Source organism: Drosophila santomea, chromosome 3L (genome assembly GCF_016746245.2).
Source record: "Drosophila santomea strain STO CAGO 1482 chromosome 3L, Prin_Dsan_1.1, whole genome shotgun sequence".
NCBI classification, from domain to species: Eukaryota; Metazoa; Arthropoda; class Insecta; order Diptera; family Drosophilidae; genus Drosophila; species Drosophila santomea.
This window is the reverse complement of record NC_053018.2, coordinates 20,108,258-20,126,932: the sequence shown is the minus strand read 5'-3', so window position 1 is coordinate 20,126,932 and position 18,675 is coordinate 20,108,258. Positions and strand designations below refer to the sequence as shown.

Below are 18,675 nucleotides of genomic sequence, written 5' to 3'. Positions count from 1 at the left end.
TCAATTGTTTTTCCTCAATCCGGCAGCCTTGTTCCACGGAAGTTTTTGGTATTAACCTGGCAGCTCTAGTATATTCCATGTGCAACGCCGTGGTCACACTGTCGTAGGGCAAAATAAAAAACTGGCCTGGCCCGAAATAAATTGGGAATTTAACGTGTAATTAACCGAATCGAGTTGGTCTAGTGTGCCGGTGCGAAATGGCCGCCATAGTACTAACCCGTAATCTCCAGCTGGCCAGTGAGTACCATTTCCTGTGCTCGAAAACCGCCAGGCAATCAAATTATGTAATACGATGTTTGTGGCTAACTTTTGGCTCACTCCGGATATTTAGAGCACCACGGCAGTGGCGTGGTTGGAGTCTTGTGCCTTCGTGGATATTCTGCCGCTGCTGCTCCGCCGGAAGATGGTCCACGTCCACTGAAGACCACCAATCCTGCTGCAATGAAACGCGGAACTGGCGGACGTAGCAGTTTCAATGGGATTGTGGCCACAGTCTTCGGAGCCACAGGTTTCGTGGGTCGCTATGTGTGCAACAAACTAGGCAAATCTGGCTCCCAGATGATCCTGCCCTACCGCGGTGACGATTCAGACGTTATCCGTCTTAAGGTCACCGGAGATCTTGGCCAGGTGCTCTTCCACTTCTACAACCTGGAGGATCCCGCCTCCATTCGCGAGGCCGTCAAGCACTCGAACGTGGTCATCAACCTAGTGGGCAGGGACTTCGAAACCAAGAACTTCAAGTTCAAGGATGTCCACGTCAACGGAGCTGAGAGGATCGCTAGGTGAACGTCCTTATTAGCAGGATGCCAATTTCTTGATTCTAACTTGCATAACTTTATTGCGTTAGGATTGCCCGCGAGGCTGGCGTGGAGCGCTTTATCCACCTCTCCTCTTTGAATGTGGAGGCCAATCCAAAGGATTTGTACGTCAAGGGTGGCAGCGAGTGGCTGAAAAGCAAGTACGAGGGTGAGCTGCGAGTGCGCGACGCCTTCCCCAACGCAACGATTATCCGTCCTGCGGATATCTACGGCTCCGAGGATCGCTTCTTGCGTTACTACGCCCACATCTGGCGCCGTCAGTTCCGTTCGATGCCGCTGTGGCACAAAGGAGAGAAGACCGTGAAGCAGCCAGTCTACGTTTCGGACGTGGCTCAGGCCATCATCAACGCCGCTAAGGATCCGGACAGCGCTGGCCGTGTCTACCAGGCTGTGGGGTAAGCCAATCTCTAAGTCAACTATTGTACCATGCATTTTGTTCATTTCCTGTATTTGTTCCAGACCTAAACGCTATCAGTTGAGCGAGCTAGTCGACTGGTTCCACCGTCTGATGCGCAAGGACCAGAAGCGCTGGGGCTACATGCGCTACGACATGCGTTGGGACCCCACCTTCCTCCTGAAAGCCAAGCTTAACAGTTTCATCTGCCCCGGCACCCCGATCGGCGGTCTGCATCCCGCCCGCATCGAGCGCGAGGCTGTCACTGACAAGGTCCTGACTGGAGTGCCCACGCTTGAGGACTTGGGCGTCACGCTGACCACCATGGAGCAGCAGGTGCCATGGGAGCTGCGTCCCTACCGCGCTGCTCTCTACTACGACGCCGAGCTGGGCGAATTTGAGACACCTTCGCCGCCCAAGTGCATCGAGGCGCGTGATGAACTGCGTCTGTTTGCCTAAGCGGAGTTTAGCAGCTGTCTGTGTTGATTGGAAATTATTAGTTGGAATTGTTTAAGGCGATGCGTCAATAAAGAGAAGTCGAAAGATGAAATGGCCTTGTCCTAACGTAATTGAAACAAAAATACGCAGAATGAAAACGCGCTTTGGAAAAATATGTGAAAAGTTTCTACATATAAAAAGACATTTTTAAATGTGGTTATTTCCTACACTTAAATGTGGCCACAAAAAGTTACTAATATATATATTAAAAATGTCTATCTTATGGTTAGCTCGTTAATCTTAAAATAGGAAGAAAAATAAATATTAAAAAAAAAATAGCCAAAAAGGCTAGAAAAGTTTGATGACGAAAAATAGATTGGCAGGTCGAAATCCTCTGGTATTTTTCAGTATTTTCCAAAGGTGGCATTGCTCCGGCAACTAAATCAAAACAAATGACATAGCCGTCAGCGTGTGGCAACGCTTCGCCCGTCCGATTTTTCTTCCTTTGCGACCAGGAGCTTTTCTGCAGCAGTTTCCCCCGAAACTTACGCCCGTGCAGATTTATGGCCGGAAAATCATAGTACGGAAAATTCGATTTTCCAACTTTTCAGAGTCTGTGTGTGTGTGTTTGGTGTGTGTACAGATTTTCAACTTTTCAGCTTGGTTAAGCGGTGAAAAAAAGAATAAATCAACAACAACACAAGCGCGCGCCCGCCTCTCTTTCGCGTTTTTGTGCGTGTGTGCGTGAGAGTGAGTGTGATAATTATGGCAAAAGTGGCATAAAAATTATGATAGCGGAATTCCCACGGCCGACGACGAATGTGAATTGGGAAAATCGAAAAAGCAGGCAAAGCCAGGAGGCGGTTAAATCTCCGAGCGAGTTCTGCAAATCGATCAGCTGTGACGTCGACGGAGGCAGAAAGTTTGGCCAAAAGAAAAGGTCAAACAAGCAGCAGCGACAACAACAACTGCAGGCGGAAAAGGAAGAAGATACGAACAAGAAGCTCTATGAAAAGCAAGGGGTAAAGGATAAGAAGAGTAAGAAGAAGCCACCAGAAAAGGAGGATAAAACGAAAAAGCAAGAGGAAAGGGAACATAACAAGAAGAAGAAGCAGATTCAGCAGCAAAGGGCAAATAATAAGAAGAAGCAGCGGCATCAGCATCCCCGTGTACATAGGAAAAAAAACCTCGTCTTATTTTTAGATTATTTACGCCAGCTTATTGCCGTCGAAATCGAAATTGTCGCTGTCGAATCAGCCGGCTGCTGTGAAGTCAGAGGAGGAGGCTGTCATCACGCTAACGGTAAATACGCCGCCCATAACGGCACTTGGAGCCATTTCGAGCATAAAACCAAAATTTATGCTCTATATCGTCACCTGGAGATCGGTGGCCCGCTCGAACAAGTGCAACAGCAACAGCAGCTGAGAGTCGGCCCACTCAAGACCCGGCTGCGCCTCGAGATGCTCTTCGCCGAGCCACCGCCACCGCCCGCCCAAGGCCACGCTCCCACCACCCACGGTCACGATCACGATCATGCGCCCGATGATATGTCGGATGCGCCACCTGGCGGCGAGTCGGTGATCCCAATGCTGCAGGATCAGCAAAACGGCGAACTTATGGCAGGTGAGTCTAATATTAGTCTAAGATATTAATATCGTTATTGGAAAGCTTAGCTACCAAAGTACAAAATTAGAAGGGTTTATTTTCACAAAAATTAACAAATTCCAAGAGAAATATGTAGATTGGTTTTATAAATTTACACTTACACAAAGTTTTAAAAGCTCATCTGAAAATACAGTTTGTTATGTATGTTATAAAAATTGTATTATATCAAAACTCTATGACAAATCGTGAGTGATTTATGTATATGTTTTTATTTATTCATACCATTTTTCTATACTCAAAAGAGTATACTAGGCTGTAGTTCCTAGTAGAAGGAAGGATTGTCTATAAAAAATGTATGTTCTTGATCACTAGCCGAGTCGATCACAAAAACATTATGGACCAAACTGCAAAAAGCTGTCACGCCCACATTTTTAAATGTGTTTTTTGGTTATGTGTTTAAGTCTACATTTTTCCCCCCAATTTACACTTCTTAGCAACAAATTGAGAATTATTTTCTTCTTGCACTCTATAGCTATGTAATGGATATGTGTTAAAAACTTGACTATAGCGCGTTTTCTCTTTTTGGTATACATATATTTTATACTTACAATATTCTCATAAAAATTTTTTAAAAAGTTTGAGAGAAGTTTTTGCTTTGCCACTATTTATTCACGGTCTTATCGCAATTTTAAATATTCAACCATATTTTATGGCACGACCATATATTAAAAATTTGTTTTTTAAATTTTAAATTCAAGACAAACTTTGAATGTATTTAGTGGGAATCTTATGTTTTTATTTCAGTAACAAGAGAGGAAAATGTTTTTTATTATTATTATCTGGCATTAATTTTATAAAAAATAGATTTATTTAGAATAGGTAATGAATTTTTTAAAAGACAAAATATCCCCTTTTCGAGTACTATGTTTTTTTCAGTGCGTCAATAACTATATTTGCTTTAAGACTGAGGCGTGTAAATTGAATTTTAAACTGGAGTTGTCAGGCTATTCTGGCGATAGCCAGTTCGCGGACAGAACACTTATAATGGCGCAGTTGAAGTTTCTGAGACCCCTTGTAAAATTGTTGGTCAATCGTCCCGGAATCGGAAAAGCAAGTGTTTGGCACGCGGTGATTGTTACGTTTATGCACTACTTTTCCTGGGGTCTTCTGACCGTGCCCTTCATCGAAAAACTCTCGTTATCCTTTGGAAATCACGTCCTTCTCGCCGATGGACTGGTTTACGGAGTTAGAGGAATCCTGGGATTTGTGACTACACCTGTGATGGGCGCCATTTCTGATTTCCGTGGCCGAAAAGTGGTGATGTTGCTGGCCGTGGCAACCACTTATGCGCCGATTCCATTCATGATGTTGAAGAGTTGGTGGTTCTTCGCCATACTCACTGTGAGCTCCATTTGTGGGAACACTTACTCGGCTTCACTGGCCTATGTGGCGGATGTGACCAGTGTGGAGCATCGTTCAAAAGGATATGGCATTGTGGCGGCCAGTTTTGGTGCTGGAATAGCTTTTTCCCCATCATTGGGGAACTATTTGATGAAATCGTTCGGGTCCGGAGCAGTTATTTTGATTGCTACCATCACTGGGTTGATCAATATCTTGTTTATCATATATGCAGTGCCAGAGAGTTTGGTTTTAAAGGAAAAAAAGGTTATGCTGGATGAAATTAATGATAACCAAGTGGATGACAAGAATGTGGACTTACATTCAAAGGAAAAGAAAGAGATCTTAAATGGAAAACAGAAGTTGAATGATAATGTTTTAGCGAACAAGTCCAACCACAATCCCTCACAGAATCTAGTCAGCAATAAAGAGCAGAACCAAGAGATCAACAAAGAAGAAGAAAACGTACAGAATGATGTAACTGAAATGGAGAAAAGTGATAATGGCACCTTAAACACCTCCGATCTTTGGGAAGGGCTGCGTAAAAGCCGTAAGGATAAGAACTTGCTCGTGATATATCTCATAATATTCCTGTCCATTTGGCCCTTTGCGGGAGTGGATTCTACTGCTCCAGTATATCTCAAAACTAATATGGGATTTGAGTATGAGGAAGTCTCCATGATGTTGGGACTACTGTCTGTGCTGGCGATCACATCCAATCTTCTCCTGGGTTACATTATGAACATAGTAGGGGCCAAGTGGTCCATCCGACTGGGATTACTACTACTGCTATCGCAGCTGCTATTCCTCGTCTTTGGAACTCATCATTGGATGTACTGGTTAAGCAGTATTTTGGCCGCCATGGCAACAATTATTCCCGCTGCCAGTAATGCGGTGGCTTCCATCTATGCCAGTCCCGAAAATCTGGGGGCTGTTCTGGGTATAATCTCTGGAATCGAGTGCTTGAGCGAGGGTTTGGGACCAGCCTTTTTCGGAGTACTCTTCTTCATTTTCCAGGATGATTCGGAGAATAATCTCAAAGTTAATTCACCAATTCCAATGCCCTTTGTCATAAGTGCCATCGCCGTATTTGTGGCCATCGTCTTGACAGGTTTTATTAAAATGGAAACTGTTGAAAAGGAACCATTGATCTACAAGATCTCAGACGACGCCACCGAGGATGAGCTAGAACCACTTACGACTACAACATTTGAAGATGAAAATATTTTTGGCTATGTAAAACTAGAGATAGATGACTACTATGATTCAGATTGTAGAGAACGTAGCTTTAAATAATTGTAATTTAATTAAATGTTTATTTAAGTGTTATATATTCCACCAACCAAAACTCGAAATTTTTGGATTTGAGGCTGATATCGAATGTCTGGTACCTCTTAATGATATTAAAACAAGTAACGATGGCACATACAATTGTTTTGATATTAACTTTTTGGTCGAACTATCATTATACCCGTTACTCGTAGAGTAAAAGGGTATACTAGATTCGTTGAAAAGTATGTAACAGGAAAAAGGAAGCGTTTCCGACCATATAAAAGTATACATATATATTCTTGATCAGGATCAATATCCAAGTCAATCTGGCCATGACCGTCCGTATGAACGTCGAGATATCAGGAACTATGAAAGCTAGAAAAATTCACCCTGCAGACTCCAGAAACATAGAAACTTTTGAAAAATGTTTTGGTATTTTTTATTAGTATTTTAAATGTTTATTCATTTACAGAAAAACTTTTTGCCACGCCCTCCATAGCGCCTACTGACAGTCCAAAACTGCCACGCCCACACATCTGAAAAATGTTTTGATATTGTTTTTCTTTTTTGTTAGTCTGGTAAATTTCTTTCGAAAAATAATCTTTTTGCCACGCCCACTCTAACGCCCACAAACTGCCAAAGACTGTCAGTGTTGAAATTTCTCCTTCGCACTTTCACTAGCTCAGTAACGGGTATCAAATAGTCGGGGAACTCGAGTATAGCGTTCTCTCTTGTTTTGCACTTAACTTAATAAATACTGCTAGTAAAAATGGGATCAAACGATTAAAAACAAATTTGTTAATCAACTGGTTATTTTTTCGAAAATGTCAAATATCGAAAAGGTTATTCTCAAAGTAATTTCAAAAAAATTAATGGGTGCCAATGGTGGTCAAGTAATTGGAAGAAAAAAAGTTTGAAAAAGTCTACTTTTATTACCTAAAAATGCCAAAAATGTAACCAATTATATTTCCAAATAACTTATAACCTTATTCAAAAAGGTCGGCAATGGTGGTCAAATGGAGGTCAAACGATTAAAAGAATAAAAGCCAATTCTTAAAGTGATATGAAATCGAGAAGGTCGTGTAAATTTCTTTGTTGACACAAAAAACAGAAGAAGATCAAACTACTAGAAAGAAGTTTAAATACCTTTGTATTTGTTTCAAACGGTAATATTTTTAAAACTGGCAAAAAAAGAAAACAAAAGGTGCGCTATAAAGGGGTCACTGATAAAATATATAAAATTTTTCTCGGCACAGCTTCTTTAAGCTCTATTGCAGGAATTGTTCGCATAAGTTTGATATCACCATTTATATCTTGAAAATTATAAGCTTCGGAAAGTAACTGAATACAGCTACGTGTTATGTGTATATTAAGAGGGAGAGAGAATCTGAAGATCACCGAAATGTAAAGGGCTATGCAGTTTTAAATTTAAAAATAAATCATTTAAATTGTTTTCAAATGTGAGAAAAAGCTAATTGTATTTCCATACATTTTGATTTGTGGCATTAGGACATAAACAACGTAAAAGCTACGATAGCACTAATAGAACAGGTCTTATCTTAAAGGGCTTTGACAGTATACAATATGGCTATAAAGAAGTTTTCGCGCTAATTCTGCGGGTTTTTCAAAAGTCCATACAGAGTCTATCTTGCATTTTGTGAATCGTTTAAAAAAGCATTTGACTGCGCTCATTAAAATTTATTGGTAAAAAGGGTTTGTTGTTCTTAATAGGGGAAAAGGACATTTTTTTATTAGATTTGCAACTTTAATCAATATGACAAATACATTTTGGCTATGTCTTAACGCCCAAAATGATTTTTCCATTTTATTACATATTTGTTGTGCCAAAACCAAAAACCACGCTCACTTTACTCCGAAAACAGCCCAAAACTGTCTCGCCTACACATTTGAAAAACTATTTTATTTTTTATCTTACGCCAGCTGATTAACAGGTATCTGATAGTCGGGAAACTCGACAACATCGTTATCTTTAGTTTTGTTATATAAATAATACTTATATACTTATACTTATATGCTCATATAATGTACTGAAGATCGGATATTCTTATACATTTGAAAGCAGGTTTTGCTTTAGGAAAATGACACAATTTATTCACAGTCATACGGCATTTCTTAAACCATATTTTAAGGCACGAAAATATGTTAAATAACTGTTTATGGTTTGCAATTAAAACGTTTCTGGAGATTTTGACTTTACATTTAAGATATATTTATGTAAATTTAGTAAATTGCGCTAGTTTTTTGTTTCAAATACTAGTTTATGTTACTTGTAAATTGGGAGCTATGTTTTTATTCTCACTATCAAGAGAAGGAACTGATATTACAATTAGCTGGGAAATAGATAAATAAATAGTTTAATAGATTCTGCAAAGTTGAATAAATTTTTTTGAAGTGTAGCTTAAATATATATTTTATTTTAAATATATATTTTTGAAAAGACAAAATATCCCCATTTCGATTATCATGTTTTTTCCAGTGCAGCAATAACTATATTTGCTATAAGACTGAGATGTGTAAATTGAATTTTAAACTGGAGTTGTCAGGCTATTCTGGCGATAGCCAGTTCGCGGACAGAACACTTATAATGGCGCAGTTGAAGTTTCTGAGACCCCTTGTAAAATTGTTGGTCAATCGTCCCGGTATCGGAAAAGCAAGTGTTTGGCACGCGGTGATTGTTACGTTTATGCACTACTTTTCCTGGGGTCTTCTGACCGTGCCCTTCATCGAAAAACTCTCGTTATCCTTTGGAAATCACGTCCTTCTCGCCGATGGACTGGTCTACGGAGTTAGAGGAATTCTGGGATTTGTGACTACACCTGTGATGGGCGCCATTTCTGATTTCCGTGGCCGAAAAGTGGTGATGTTGCTGGCCGTGGCAACCACTTATGCGCCGATTCCATTCATGATGTTGAAGAGTTGGTGGTTCTTCGCCATACTCACTGTGAGCTCCATTTGTGGGAACACTTACTCGGCTTCACTGGCCTATGTGGCGGATGTGACCAGTGTGGAGCATCGTTCAAAAGGATATGGCATTGTGGCGGCCAGTTTTGGTGCTGGAATAGCTTTTTCCCCATCGTTGGGGAACTATTTGATGAAATCGTTCGGGTCCGGATCAGTTATTTTGATTGCTACCATCACTGGGTTGTTTAATATCTTGTTTATCATATATGCAGTGCCAGAGAGTTTGGTTTTAAAGGAAAAAAAGGTTATGCTGGATGAAATTAATGATAACCAAGTGGATGACAAGAATGTGGACTTACATTCAAAGGAAAAGAAAGAGATCTTAAATGGAGAACAAAAGTTAAATGACAATGTTTTAGTGAACAAGTCCAACCACAATCCCTCACAGAATCTAGTCAGCAATAAAGAGCAGAACCAAGAGATCAACAAAGAAGAAGAAAACGTACAGAATGATGTAACTGAAATGGAGAAAAGTGATAATAGCACCTTAAACACCTCTGATCTTTGGGAAGGGCTTCGTAAAAGCCGTAAGGATAAGAACTTGCTCGTGATATACCTCATAGCATTCCTGTCCATTTGGCCCTTTGCGGGAGTAGATTCTACTGCGCCAGTATATCTGAAAACTAATATGGGATTTGAATATGAGGAAGTCTCCATGATGCTGGGACTACTGTCTGTGCTGGCGATCACATCCAATCTTCTCCTGGGTTACATTATGAACATAGTGGGGGCCAAGTGGTCCATCCGACTGGGATTACTACTCCTGCTTTCGCAGCTGCTTTTCTTCGTCTTTGGAACTCATCATTGGATGTACTGGTTAAGCAGTATTTTGGCCGCCTTGGCAACAATTATTCCCACTGCCACTAATGCGGTGGCTTCCATCTATGCCAGTCCCGAAAATCTGGGGGCTGTTCTGGGTATAATCTCTGGAATCGAGTGCTTGAGCGAGGGTTTGGGACCAGCCTTTTTCGGATTACTCTTCTTCCTTTCCGAGGATGATTCGCAGAAGAATCTCAAAGCTAATTCACCAATTCCATTGCCTTACATCATAGGTGCCATTAGTGTACTTGTGGCCATCGTCTTGAGCGGTTTCATTCAAAAGGCTAATCTTAAAAAGGAAGAAGCTGGAACCGATAACAAAAACAATCTTTAAATGTGATAAAATATGGAATTTATGCATTGTATTGTACTTTAGTTTGTAGAGAACGTAGATTTAAGTAATTCTTACTTTAATTAAAGTCCAATCAATCTAAACTCGATACTTTTGGGTTTGCGGCAAATAACGACTGTTCAAAGATTTAGAAAACTTCAAGCTTTTTGCCTATTTAAGACCCAGTGTAGCATTAACTATTGTATCCCCACTTAAACAATTAGCTACGCTGAAAGACCGTACAAATTGTGTTTTTAGTTTAATTTTCTATATCTATAACTTAGTATTCTCTATTGTGTACTCCCAAGGTATACATATGTTCAAGATCGGTCTGAAAAAATTACTCGTATCGCTGGCCTCCATTTCGAGAATTGGAAAGCCAAGAGTTAGACACATATTGGTAGTTGTTTTTCTGGAACACTTCGCCTGGGGCCTTCTGACAATGCCTATGATAGCCACCTTAAAGGAAACCTTCCCCGACCACACGTTCCTAATGAACGGATTAGTCATGGGTGTCAAGGGAATACTCTCGTTTCTATCGGCGCCCCTGATCGGAGCTTTATCGGATATGTATGGGCGGAAAGTGCTGCTCCTTATAACAGTGATCTTCACTTGCTTACCAATCCCCATGTTGACCACCGATAACTGGTGGTTCTTTGTGATCAGTTCGACTAGTGGAGTTTTGGGCGTTAGCTTCTCGGTGGTTTTTGCCTATGTAGCGGATGTCACCACAAAGGACGAGCGCTCTAGATCCTATGGATTGGTATCGGCCACCTTTGCTGCCAGTTTGGTGATCGCCCCATTTTTGGGCAATCTCATTATGGATCTTTACGGAATTAATACTGTGGTCTTAGTAGCGACTTTGGTCTCCACAACAAACGTGATGTTTGTACTTGTGGCTGTTCCCGAAAGTTTACTAAGAAACGTTAGATCCACTGGATTGAGCTGGAAACAAGCAGATCCTTTTCTAGCACTACGAAGAGTGGGTTCGGATCCCAATATCCTGCTATTGTGCATAGTGGTATTCATGTTTCTACTGCCCGAAGCTGGGGAATATTCCAGTGTACCAGCCTATCTGAAACTAACAATGGGATTTGAATTTAAGGAACTCTCCACGTTGATGGCTTTAATGGCTATATTAAGCATTTCGATAAACTTGACCTTGGGATCTATAGTGAAAACATTGGGTGCCAAGAAAGTTATAATACTGGGATTACTTCTGGAACTGCTGCAACTAATACTGTACGCCATAGGACACGAAAAGTGGCAAATGTGGCTAGCTGGCAATGTAGCTGCCCTGAGTTCCATCACTTTTCCGGCAGTGAGTTTCTATGTATCGCTCTACACGGATGGCGAAACTCAGGGAGCAGTTCAGGGAATGATCACGGGAATGTCGGGACTATGCAGTGGACTTGGACCCGCCCTGTTTGGTATCGTATTCTACTTATCCGACATGGATTTGAGCGAGGATCGGATTTTGATAGGGAGTGTAAGTGGAGATCGCACAGTGGCCGGTCCCTTTATGGTTGGAGCTATCTCTGTGTTTATTGGCATTCTGTTGGCATTGTATATCCCAGATGAAAAGGTTTCCAAGGAAAAGAGAGGGGAATTTTTCGCCCTAAAGCATATCATTGAAATGGAGGAGGCGTCCATTTTATAGTTTAAACAAATCTGTATTTAGATAACTTGTTTACTTAAAATTGGTAGTTACAAAAACTTTATTTATAAGGCGTTGAAATAGATAAATTGTATAACATAAATGAACATTTAGTTTTGAGTCTACTTATGCAAGCTATAAACTGAATTAAGCTCAAATTCAATTTCTTACATTTCTTTTGTGCTTAAAGATGAGGAAAATAGTTGTGCGTTTGTGATTTAGTGGGTTAAAGTTTAGACGCTATGTCGATCGTTGTCTTTATTTAATCAGACACTTTAGCACAGCCTCTCAGTCGACGACCGCGTCTGTTTATTTTGGTTTTTGTTTTCTAATTTCCGTGGCATTACCCTGCTATTTATTTATAAATTTTGATTTTGCTCTTCTTATTTGTTTAGAAGCAGAAAATTCACAACAGTTTGTTGACTCTTACGCAACAGTCTGGCTTTTTGTTTGTTTTGCCCATCAACTTTGTCCAATCAGGAGCAAAAGAAATTGCCAAAAGATAATTTTTTAACAACAATTGCAGAAACCCAAAAATAGACCAAGCTGCCCTGAAGTCCCACGTATATTTCCCCATCACTTGGCGAACGATTGGCAATCGAGCGTTCCTGTTTGGCAGATGTATTCCCTCATTTTATTCTTTTTTTTTTTTTTTTTTGGTTTTGTTCAAACACAGACAAAGCCAAAAACTTTCCATTTGAAAAAGCGAGAATCCCATTAAATTTGTACGTATGCAAAGATAACCAAAGCGAGCCATAAAGTTCAGAAAATAGTGTGATTATACTGAAACACGTGCAGGCAAAAGCGATTCTCTTTCTCTCTTCGAGACCTGAAAATATGGGGAGAATATGAGAAAGAGTCTCACTGGCGTCGGCTGGGTAAATATTATTTAGCAGAGGAGCAGGAGCGGATTGAGTTGAATTAGGGTGCTGAAGAGGGTGTTCAAAGGTACAACTTTTGCAGTTCAATAGGTTCTATAAAAATTGGTTTATCTTGTTAGGTAATTATTTTGACTAACTCGTTGGGTATCATCTGATCTGATTAGTATGATCTATGCATAAATTAATGCATAAATTTACCCAATAAATTAACGAGAGCTTTGTAGCCGCATTGGTTGATCTTGTTTAGAAAATGATATTAGATATAAACAGGTTTTTTGTACCATTTAATGCCAAGCCATTTAATGCCAAGCCCTCTTCAGAATAACCCGCCCGGTTGCAAAATTTCAGTGACACAACTTTTATCTCGCTATGTTGGATTTGTATCTCGCTTTTGTTGGCTGTCAAATAAATGCCTCCTTTTAGGTTTTTTCAGCCGCGTCTGGGTTTTCTGCCATTGGCCTTCCATTTCGATTCTTCGGCGAGCACTATCAACGCAACCAGTCATACAAATGTATGGAACATATGCTCACACAAATGCGGCAACCAGCCGCCTTGCACATGTACATAAAAAACGAAACTATTCCGTGATTCAGGAGAGAACTACTTTGTTGCTACACGGGGAGAAATATTGGGGTGGAAGCAACGGGTCGAAATCGATAAGCCTTGGCTTGATAAGACGTCTGTGCCCCCCAGTCCCCCTCCCCATTTCACTACCTCTGCTAAATGCGATGCGAATTTCTATGGGTTTTAATTAGCATTGCGAATGTCTGATGACCGGGAAAACGGGGGAAACGTTAGTTACGACTTTAAAGCCACTTTCTGACTAATCCTACAAATGCTACTGTGCGCAATCCGCAGTCCGAGTCTGGAGCGTAGTATTATGTCACTAAACTGGCATCGGGCGTCTCTTATCAATTATCTTGGAGCAAATCAAAAATTAGGCGCGTTACCAGGCGGAGAAATCGGTAGCAGTTTTTCCCGCTGACCGATAACGCCTTGACTTTTTGCTATATATTCAATTCGGAGTATAGAATGGCCTCGAATCTGATGGAAATTTTATTTCCTCTTGCCACTAAACTTTGCCAATGTCGGCGAATTTATGAAAAATAAAAAATATTTGGGTCTGGCTTCGACTTTTGCTTATGCTAAAAGAGAATCCACAAATTATGAGAGAGCTTGAAATACTCTTTAAAGAGGCTTGTTGACTTTAAAAAAGAATGAAAATAGAAAACGAATAGTTACAAAACGAAAGGCTGGGACATTTCGATAATTATTTTAAGAAATTTAGTGTATTACTAAAACTTCATAAAAAGCCAGTTCTTTCAGAGATTTAGTTAGTTTGCACACTAGAAAAGTTGAAATCCAATTTTGTTGAAATATTTATTTAAAAACAGATTTTTATATCTATACTACCCACTTGGATTAGACACATGAAAATATATAACTTGTCACTTTTTTATATACAAATTTAATCGTGATTAATTCTCACTTTGTTTTTGGCTGTTAATATGCTCGATATACAAAAGTAAAATTTTAAAGCTGAAGCTAGTGTATCCGTGGTGCGCTCTTTTCAAAGCCGATTCCCTTGTGATGGAGTGATAGGCGAACACGTGAGAGAGCGGGAGAAGAATGGGGTGAAGCATGGAACGCGATTACTGGGGCCCCTCTTTCTGCGCTTTAGTACTTCTCTTTCTGCCGGCTTTCCGAATCTCTCACGCAAAGAGGCCTTCATTTGGAAAGCTCACGTAGTGGAGATCGGATCGCATTAATTTCCCTGCTTAAAAGCCTGTAAATTCGAAAACATGTCCGTTTTTAATTAACGATTGCTCACGCTTCTATTTATTACAGGCACCGCCAGCAACGTAGACCTAATGGAGGCCATGAAGAAACTGGATGCGGACCTGGTGGCCCTTTTCGCCACCGCTGCCTCCGCCGAGCCTCTTAAGATTAAGAAACAGCAGCAGGTCCTGTGGCCGGAAGCCGAGTCGGAGCAAATCGCCCAGGATTCGGAGGAGGTCGAGCTGGTGATGACGCCGGAGCTCTTCCGCAGCTGCAACGCCTTGCAGCTCCACTTGGAGGCACTGACATTGCAGCCGGAGGGAACCCAGCGCATGGAACTGGTTCAAAACGAAGTGCGACCCATTTTCACCGTGGAGTGCCAGCTGTCAGGGGATTTGATCAGGAAAGTGCCGCGCCAGTCGATGTTCCACATCATGCAGTTCGAGTCGGAGAAGTTCCAGAGCCTGACCCAGTGTACCCGTTTCGGGCAAACGGCTCAGCGTCAGGTCGATATGGAGGATAAGACCCTACAGGATCCGGAACAGAGTGCTGGCCATGTAGACATCACGGTTTGGTGGCGCGAACCCGGCACCTGTCTCAACGAAATGCTTGGCATGGGTCGCCTGGAACTCAGGGAGCTCTACAAGGCATCCCTGTTGGAGCAGTGCAAGTGCATTGCCATTCGGCGTCGCGACGTCCACCTGGGTAGCGTGTATTTAAAGATCAGTCTGCTCCAGAATTTAAATGCTAGCCCGGAGCAGCAGCAGCAACAGCAGCAGCAGCCGGGCCAAAAGAACGAAAGTGGAAACAAGGCAGCAGGTGAATATATATGACTAATGTCGTGTGGTCGCCAATCGCAAGAACCATTGATTCTTGGGCCCCCAAATCGAATACATCTGATACTAGCTGAACCACACGACTACAGCCACTACAACTACCAATTCTACCACCAACAAAAACAACAAATGCTATACCAATACCAAGTCTACACGAGCCGCCCACAACCACGCCCACGCCTCCTGCACTTACTTTATATATTATTGATTGCCGTTATCCAAGTGCTGCCCATCATTCTGTCAATAAATACTTTTCATTTTCAAAAAAGAAAGCAAAACAAAACAAAAAACAACCAACAAAATCAAAAACAAAAATCTGTTTCGTGTTTTATGTTTTCTCTATCCCAGCTATATTTTTAAATCATACATTTTGTTTTCCAACAGCTTTAGTTTGCGACCGCCAAGCACAGTGGGTTATGATTTTTCATAGGTTAGGATAATACTGATTATGGTATTATAACTGTATTGGGAAAACTAAAAAAATTGTTAACAAATTATATGAAATGAGTTTCGTAAGAAACGCGGATGTAACATTAGTTAAAGTCTGTACTAAACATTTTTAAAGGATTTTTGAATTTTTTAACCAGGCACAAATATTTATCATCATATACATATATTTAAATAGTTGTATAAACGCTTTAAAAAGTAAATTTAATTTGCTTTGTCATAATTTTTCTAACTTTACCGGAATTCCGTTTCTTTGCATTGTTATCAAATGATCACTATTTCCTATAATTTTAATCACACATTGCGCACTCAGTCCACCGCTTCAGTTGCCTAATTATCGCGAGATTTGAGATCCAGTTGGTCTATTTTTAGCCCAACCGATTCCAGTATCTGGCAAGTGGTCAGTTGTCCGCTTGTGGCGCACACGCTATTACCGATTTCACCCGGTTTTACCCGCTTGCCGGCGCAATCTCCCGTTCCGCTTGAATCGATTTCGCGTCCGATCTGAAGTCTGTTGTCAAGGCGATAAGCACCGGATCGAAGATCGCCGCTGATTCAGTTCTTGAAGCTTGCTTAATTCGAAATTCGAATCTGCGGGTTCAAGGTCCGCTGGACGACTTTGAACTCTGATTAATGCCACATTGCATGGTCTACTATCTCAAGTTTAGACTATATTGCTAACCCCTTTTGTGTTTTCAAAATTTCCAGCCAACTGCAACTCTAAGGCCGTTGTAACGCCCCCTCAGCCGCCGGCGCCGCCACCTACTCCTCCCCAAGCCACCAACAACAACAAAGCGATCTTGGAGTGCGTCAATTTCATGGCGGAGACCACTAAAGTCCGTCTTCTCAGGGGTTATCTCTACGCCGGAGAGCTGCGTCAATTAACGGCGGGTAATAAGACCGCCTGTCAGGAGCTATCGCTTCAGCCCTTCTGGCAGTCACAGCCACTTCTGGCCAAGATCAACGATGAAGGATCTTTCGAGCTGCAGGAGCAGTTTGCCATCATCAATGATGAGCGCTTCCTGCAGAGCGTCGAGCGGCAGCAGCTGGCCATGGAGCTGCGTCCCTTAGGTGGAGTCGTACGACTCCCACTGCACCAGTTCTTCATCGCCTACAGAGACTCCAGTATCACAAATCACCTGTGCAAGGGAAAGGTGCGATTATAGTTTATTCATTTACATTTTAAAAGAATAACTTTGTTTAAAATTCAAATTCATTAAACTCATTAGTCTCCGAACCCGAAGATTATTAAAATGAATCTGAATATATCTTATTTACCTTTAAATGGAATTTGTTGAATTAAGGCTGATGTTAATACGGAATTCACTGATTTATTTTAGTCTTAAATATTTTATTTTCTTGACTCGACTTCTAAATTTTATTTTATGTCCTACAGCTACCAGTGATTTCCATCGATGGCTGGGCACCCATTGTCAGTGCTGAGAACCAGACGCCTCTGGGTGAGCTCAAGGTGCTCATGGCCGTTGGAAGTGAGTCGCAAATTGCTCAATTGAAGCAGCAGCGTGGCTTCGACTATGACAACAACCAAGTGCCGGCTCCAAGCAGGACCACAGACCTACTAGACATGCTTCAGAATGCCATCGCAGCTCCAACGGCGAGTATCTCAGCTCCAATGATGCCGCCGCCACCGGCTCCTCCAACGCCCAGTACATTCAGCTTCCAATTGCGCATCGTGGGAGCTGCTGGACTGCCCCTAAATCCCGGCTATGGGAAATCCAAGAAGCAAGTCAAACGCCAGTCGGCAGCCAAGCGATTTCCGCCCAACGAGCCTCCCAACACCTACGTGACCTTCCAGGCCATGAACTGCAATAGTCAGACCTACAAGTCACACGAAGGACTGGTCTATGCCACACCAGTTTTCCCCAGATCGACAAAGCCCCAATGGCTCAGCAAGTTTCGGGTGGACGTGAGCCGCGATTATCGCAGTAATGTAAGACTTTAAAGGACCTTTTCTAAGAGATCACCTGGTACTTACCATTTTTCCTTTGCAGCCCCAGAAGCTTTTCATTCTAAAGCTGTGGAAGAAGGCAGTTGTTACCCAAAGCGGCATCACAGAACCTTCACCGCATGAAGATGCCATAATAGGATTTGCTGCACTTAATCTTAACCAGAAGCAAGCTGGCGGGGGCTTTCCCAGCGGATGGCATAACATAGTAGACTTTAATGGACGCGTGACTGGGGGAATCGAGGCGCACGTGGAGCCCATATCGCCAAGTGTGGATACCGTGATTGATCAGTTCGAGAAGTCCATGGAACTGGGTCACTTGCAGTTGGGTCAGGCCATCAAGCGCAAGTACACAGAGCTGGAGGAAATATCGCAGAGATTGCGATCTCGGCTGGTGGATGTGACGGGGGAAAGGCTTAAGTTCCCGGAATTTGATGTTGATTCCGCATTGGACAGTTGGCAACAGGAGGGAGATGACGATGATTTGGCGGAGGATTTTGAACGTTCCCTTCGTACTCCTACGCCCCCTGGGTCACCTACGCCCTCCACCAGCACCGCCGCACAAAATCTCACAAACTCTAACGGCCAGGAATAGCCCAGGGCCAAAAGTCAGTTAAGCATGTTTTTTCCTCTCTCCGCATCTCGATGTTGTCTCTGATAATGGCTCAAATGGTAGCTATAGTTAACCATCTAGATGTAGGATATATATATAATACGCGGATCTTAATCTGATATTATGCTGTACTTAAATTGGCATCCCAGTTTTGCCTCGATTCACCGTCTTAGGCTGTCTATATAGCATAAAATCAAAGCTAGCAACGATCACCCAGCGATCGTTTCATTGAGTTACAAATCGTCGATTGAATATTGTTTTAAGTCACGAGGATTTTCTTCAGCAACCACACGGAAATATGTATTAGTTTCGGAACTGTGTTAATCACCTAAGTATTTAGACACTATTACCTAATACAAATTTAAATAAAATTACAAATGCTAAAGCAATTCAAGTTTGTTTCAACCCCAATTACTTTCTGCATTTATAAAGGGCTGCA

At 41.8% G+C, this 18,675-nt stretch overlaps 5 protein-coding genes across 8 annotated transcripts; all 5 read left to right on the top strand.

The window, feature by feature from the left end:
* Window positions 1–76: 76 nt before the first annotated feature.
* LOC120447952 (NADH dehydrogenase [ubiquinone] 1 alpha subcomplex subunit 9, mitochondrial) lies at window positions 77–1,762 on the top strand. Its single transcript, XM_039629639.1, has 4 exons — window positions 77–237; window positions 332–782; window positions 848–1,213; window positions 1,278–1,762. Exons 1-4 carry the CDS (start codon window positions 198–200, stop codon window positions 1,669–1,671), a joined length of 1,251 nt encoding a protein of 416 aa, XP_039485573.1. The 5' UTR covers window positions 77–197; the 3' UTR covers window positions 1,672–1,762.
* A 330-nt stretch (window positions 1,763–2,092) lies between these two features.
* On the top strand, window positions 2,093–18,625 carry LOC120447947. 4 transcript variants are annotated; one of them, XM_039629627.2, is made up of 5 exons: window positions 2,275–3,273; window positions 14,444–15,193; window positions 16,366–16,811; window positions 17,054–17,608; window positions 17,670–18,625. In XM_039629627.2, the coding sequence occupies exons 1-5, from the start codon at window positions 2,439–2,441 to the stop codon at window positions 18,216–18,218; spliced, it is 3,135 nt and encodes a 1,044-aa protein (XP_039485561.1). In that variant the 5' UTR covers window positions 2,275–2,438; the 3' UTR covers window positions 18,219–18,625. The 4 variants fall into 4 exon arrangements, with proteins under 4 accessions (XP_039485565.1, XP_039485561.1, XP_039485562.1 ...); XM_039629628.2 differs by lacking the exon at window positions 2,275–3,273 and adding an exon at window positions 14,071–14,383; XM_039629630.2 differs by lacking the exon at window positions 2,275–3,273 and adding an exon at window positions 14,075–14,205.
* LOC120447948 (hippocampus abundant transcript-like protein 1) lies at window positions 4,212–6,014 on the top strand. Its single transcript, XM_039629632.2, has one exon. It carries the CDS (start codon window positions 4,300–4,302, stop codon window positions 5,947–5,949), a length of 1,650 nt encoding a protein of 549 aa, XP_039485566.1. The 5' UTR covers window positions 4,212–4,299; the 3' UTR covers window positions 5,950–6,014.
* Window positions 8,393–10,161, top strand: LOC120447949 (hippocampus abundant transcript 1 protein-like). The gene has a single exon (XM_039629633.2). The coding sequence runs from the start codon at window positions 8,456–8,458 to the stop codon at window positions 10,058–10,060; it is 1,605 nt and encodes a 534-aa protein (XP_039485567.1). The 5' UTR covers window positions 8,393–8,455; the 3' UTR covers window positions 10,061–10,161.
* Window positions 10,336–11,785, top strand: LOC120447951 (hippocampus abundant transcript 1 protein). The gene has a single exon (XM_039629637.2). It carries the CDS (start codon window positions 10,374–10,376, stop codon window positions 11,715–11,717), a length of 1,344 nt encoding a protein of 447 aa, XP_039485571.1. The 5' UTR covers window positions 10,336–10,373; the 3' UTR covers window positions 11,718–11,785.
* Window positions 18,626–18,675: the final 50 nt, after the last annotated feature.